The sequence below is a fragment of the Trypanosoma cruzi genome, genomic scaffold (genome assembly GCF_000209065.1).
Source record: "Trypanosoma cruzi strain CL Brener 1047053517171 genomic scaffold, whole genome shotgun sequence".
Lineage (NCBI taxonomy): Eukaryota > Euglenozoa > Kinetoplastea > Trypanosomatida > Trypanosomatidae > Trypanosoma > Trypanosoma cruzi.
The window spans coordinates 178,145-182,518 of record NW_001849568.1 but is presented as its reverse complement, the minus strand read 5'-3'; the positions used below and the strand labels follow the sequence as shown (position 1 = coordinate 182,518).

The following is a 4,374-nucleotide window of genomic DNA, read 5'->3' as shown; positions in this document are numbered from 1 at the left end:
GCTCCTTTCACAGCTTGATGGTTTTGGCAGTAGCGATGATGTCAAGGTCATTGCTGCCACAAATCGCATTGATGTGCTCGATCCGGCACTGCTGCGAAGTGGACGTCTTGATCGAAAGGTAGAATTTACGCTTCCGGATGAGGAGGCACGGGCGCGAATCCTTGAAATTCATTCCCGGCGCATGGCGATTCATGGGGATGTCAACTTTGAGGAAATTGCCCGCATGACAGAAGATATGAACGGGGCACAATTAAAAGCGGTTTGCGTGGAGGCGGGTATGCTGGCACTGCGCAACGACCGTGTATATGTGGCACATGAAGATTTTGCTGAGGGTGTCACAGCTGTACAGTCTCGAAAGAAGTCCAGCCTGAATTATTATGCATGATCATACCCCCTTCTTCCTTTCCACCGATGTTTATCTCCAGAGGGCAGCAAGGAGAAGGAACAGTTGCTTGAGAAGAGAGCTACGGAGCGAAAAAGAGAGAGAGAGAGAAAACAAAAAAAAAAAAAAAAGAAAAGGGGGAAAATGAATAGTGAAGAAAAAAAAAAAGTAAAGGAGAGAGAAGAAAAAAACCCCGCAAAAAACAAAAAAACAACAAAAAACAAACAAAAACAAAAACCAAAGACAAGAAAAAAAAAAAAATGGAAAGAGGAGGAAAACATTTTTATGCCGATGTCATTAACAGCATTCTTCTTGCTTTATCTCCGTTTTTTTTTTTTTTTTTTGTGTGTGTTTCATTGCATTTATATGCGTGGGTTGAATGCGCATGAAATAAAATGGCCTTGTTTTTCTTGTGGCCCATCTTTTCTTTTCTTTTCTTTTTTGTTTTTCCCCTTGTTTTCTTTGTTGTCTTTTATTTGACAAGGAAGTCAAAGAGTCTGTGTGCTAACAGCCAGAGGGGATACAGCGCGGCGGGCTCCAAGTGGAATTATTCCTTGTGTGTGGCCGATATTTTAATCCACGCATATATATATATATATATTTTGGTTATTATTACCTTTTTGCCTGTTTTGTCGCCGCTGGTAGGAGTGGGGGGTGGGAGAACTTTTTTTGGCGTCATGGACCTGCCAGCTACTTTGGAGTCCAATGAGCCGCGGGAGCGTTCCCTCACGCTCGACGCCATTTTGGAGCGGCCGGAGCAGCAGCAGCAGCAGCGGGCGGAGGATGAGGAGGGGGAGGAAGAAGTTGGAGTAGAGGAGCACCAGGAACGCCTGAATTATGTTCGGAGGGCGGAGGCGAACCCACGGAACGCTGCAGATGCCCGTCGGCGGCTCATGCAGGATCTGCAGCGGATACAGCGCGGTACCAACTCGTTTTTTTCGGCACGCCCGATTGATGGGGACTTGTTTCACTGGCGCGCCGTTGTACTTGGGCCTGAGAGCACAGTCTGGGAGGGCGGCATATTTAAGCTGCAGCTGGACTTCACCGATGAGTATCCCTGTGCACCGCCGAAGGTTCGGTTTTTGACCAGGGATATGTTTCACCCAAATGTGTATGTTGATGGGAATATATGCCTGGACACGCTCAAAACGGAGTGGAGTCCGATACTTGACGTGGAATCTCTGTTAATGATGATCATATCTCTCTTGTCCGACCCCAATCCAAGTTCCGCCGCCAACGGTGAGGCGGCGTTACTTTACACAAATGCAAAGGACAAGTACGAAGAACGTGTGAGACACCTCGTGGAAGCTTCTCTCGAGCAGTCTTTCTCGGAGGATGAGGATGAATGAGGCGATCAATAGCGTGCGAGATGCCATGTTTTTTCCCTCTTTTTCTTTTATTATTATTATTAGTGCCTTAGTATGACGTGTTTTATGCCTTCGTTTTCAAGTTCTCTAAATTTTTTGTTGCTTTTATGAGAACACGTGGTGCTTACGACTTTGAGGTTTTTGCTCGGGTTCTGAGTGACACCCTGCCGGGGCGTTACCATTTGTCGTTGTTTGTCTGTTGGTGTTTTTTTTTTTGTTTTTTGCGAGGTAAAAGAGGGGCTTTGGGTGTGTTGGACGCTTTACATGTATGCTCGACAATGCAGGATGGGGGGAAACAACATGAATGCGAAAAAAAAAAAAGAGAGAGAGAGAGAGAAAAGAAAAGAAAAGAAAAGGGGGTGGGGTGGGGAAAAGGCGAAAGAGAAACAGACTGGACGGGGCGGGATGTGAATGAGACAAAAAGACACACACACGCAAGGCCAAACGACGCTGAAAGACGTTGCTTGACATCCCTCGCACACGTACACAGACGGACATAAATGTTTTCCCCCCTTTCCCAGTAAATGAGTGAGAAGAAAGTTATTATTCTTTTGATTCACCTTATCTATTTGCACACACACACACACACACACTTATATATCTGTATGTGTGCGTATGTGCGTGTGTTTATGTTTGTAACTGTGATATCTGCTGGAGGCGGAGTAGGAGGACGCAGTCTGCAGTCATGACTTTATAGTTCCCCGTGAATTAGTTATGCAATTTAAATTATATCGGCGATTGGTTGCGTTGTGTAGTGCTTAAAAGCGAGAGAGAGAGAGACAGTGAGAGAAGGAGAAGAAGAAAAAAATAAATGGTAATAATAAAGAAGCTCCAGAAGAGTAAAAGATTCTGATTCAAATCACACAAACACACACAAAAAAAAAGTCAAAGGCGAATGGTTTTGAGAGCGTCTTACTCGTTTTTTTTTTTTTTTTTTTTTTGCGGTGCCGCACTCTGAGAATTGAAATGGCGCATGGGAAATTGCTTTTTTTTACTTAATTTGCCCACAGCAGCTGCTTCTGCTTTCTTTTTCATTATTTCTTCTCTTACTGAGTTTGTGTTTCTTTATTTTTTTTGCTTGACGGTACGCGGAAGGTGCGTTGCTCACTCGCAGTGGTACATGAACAACGAACATGTTCTAGTCGGCGGTAGCCGGTTGCGCCTGGTGCCTTACTTGGCGCACCATGTCCCTCGGTACCATCAATGGATGGGCGATAGCGAGCTGATGCACTGCACAGCAAGTGAAAGACTTACATTGGAGGAAGAGTATGAAAATCAGCGTGATTGGCTATGTGCAGAAGACAAGTTGACATTTGTTATTCTTGCCCCACTTTCTATAGCTGTGAATAAAGCAGTGCGAGAACAAAGGGGGAATACTGCTTTTGGGAAAAATCCAGTAGTGAGGGACGTTCATGATGATGATGAGGGGGGAGGGGAAACCGAGGAAGTGAGTGAGGTTGAAGGAGGTGATTACGCAACTGCTGATGATTCTCAGGGTGGTGTTAAACGTGAGGCGCCATGGGGATGCACATCTTCAAGGACCGCCCACCCGAGGAGGTCGTATGGGGCTTGTATTCTGGCGAATATTTGTCCCGAGGAGGAACAGGAGGAGGAGCGTCGCATTGGTAGGACGTACGTTATGGTTGGAGACTGCAATCTCTATTGTATTGGCATTAACGAGGCCGTGGAGTTGATGGGGGATGACGATGCGCATCCGAATGCGCACGGGAAATGCTTTGAGTTGGGGGTGATGATTGCAGATCGTGCCTTTCGACGCCAAGGTGTTGCCGAAGAGGCCGTGCGTCTTCTGATGAGTTACGCGATGGACAAACTGGGCGCCTCTTGTTTTATTGCTAAAATTTTAAGCACCAATACCTCAAGCATTCGCCTATTCACGATGAGGCTTGGCTTCACATTCCTGAAGGAGGTTTGTATTTTTGATGAGCTGCATTTCATTAAGCGTTTTGCCGATGCGGCGGAAAGGGAGGCTTGGATGGCCGACGTTGCTTACACCGTTGGCTTGTACGATGCAAACACGGAGAAGGAGATGACGGTATTACATTCCATGCCGGATGCTACGGAGTGGAACAGGGAAGGGGTGTACGGAAGAATGGGGCCCGTCACGCAGTCACTTGTTTTTGGAGTTGTGCGGAAGAATGAAACGGAAATATGAGGGGCATTCCAAAAAAAAAAAAAAAAAAAGACGGACAACACACGACTGGGCACGCCGTCTTCAGTCTGGGTGGTTGGGTGGAAGTGGTCGCGGTGCTCCCACGGCCGTGTGGTCATGCTTGGTTGTGTCGCGACACCGATCCGTGGAATGCGAGTTTCCCTATTCTCCACACTGGCCCAAGAACAACACTTCAGCGGAGAGAAAAGTGTACACGGCCGTTTTTTTTTTTTTTTCCCTCCGCACTACTCATTTCTTGTTTTTTGTGTTGTTTACTCCGCTTCAGGCGGCTGCTGAGTCTTTGAAGTTTCTCTTCTCCCGCCCACACACTTAGACAGGAATCTTTAGTTTCATCACAGCCCATTGCATGGTTGTCATGGAACAAAACGGCGCGGTTGGCCCGAGTTTGCCCGGAAGCGGTCGTATCCCACGGCGAACTCTTCAGAGGATGACGA

At 46.7% G+C, this 4,374-nt stretch overlaps 3 protein-coding genes across 3 annotated transcripts, besides 12 other annotated features; all 3 read left to right on the top strand.

The window, feature by feature from the left end:
- On the top strand, window positions 1-385 carry Tc00.1047053511813.30 (proteasome regulatory ATPase subunit 5, putative; the record flags this gene model as incomplete). The annotated part of the gene is made up of 1 exon (XM_798236.1): window positions 1-385. A coding segment is annotated over one exon (385 nt), but the record flags the coding sequence as incomplete, so codon positions are not given.
- Window positions 1-2,626: a sequence feature (heterozygous, non-Esmeraldo-like haplotype).
- Window positions 475-643: a sequence feature (T-rich).
- Window positions 803-846: a sequence feature (A-rich).
- Window positions 966-986: a sequence feature (AT_rich).
- Tc00.1047053511813.20 (ubiquitin-conjugating enzyme E2, putative) lies at window positions 1,060-1,731 on the top strand (the record flags this gene model as incomplete). The annotated part of the gene is made up of 1 exon (XM_798235.1): window positions 1,060-1,731. The coding sequence occupies one exon, from the start codon at window positions 1,060-1,062 to the stop codon at window positions 1,729-1,731; it is 672 nt and encodes a 223-aa protein (XP_803328.1).
- Window positions 2,058-2,105: a microsatellite.
- Window positions 2,322-2,342: a microsatellite.
- Window positions 2,511-2,557: a sequence feature (CT-rich).
- Window positions 2,627-3,051: a sequence feature (areas merged during assembly that could not be assigned to a particular haplotype. This can correspond to areas where the two haplotypes were merged or to regions with more than two copies in the genome that were merged during assembly.).
- Window positions 2,669-2,690: a microsatellite.
- On the top strand, window positions 2,870-3,922 carry Tc00.1047053511813.10 (hypothetical protein, conserved; the record flags this gene model as incomplete). Its single annotated transcript, XM_798234.1, has 1 exon — window positions 2,870-3,922. One exon carries the CDS (start codon window positions 2,870-2,872, stop codon window positions 3,920-3,922), a length of 1,053 nt encoding a protein of 350 aa, XP_803327.1.
- Window positions 3,052-3,296: a sequence feature (heterozygous, Esmeraldo-like haplotype).
- Window positions 3,297-3,655: a sequence feature (haploid, Esmeraldo-like haplotype).
- Window positions 3,656-4,374: a sequence feature (heterozygous, non-Esmeraldo-like haplotype).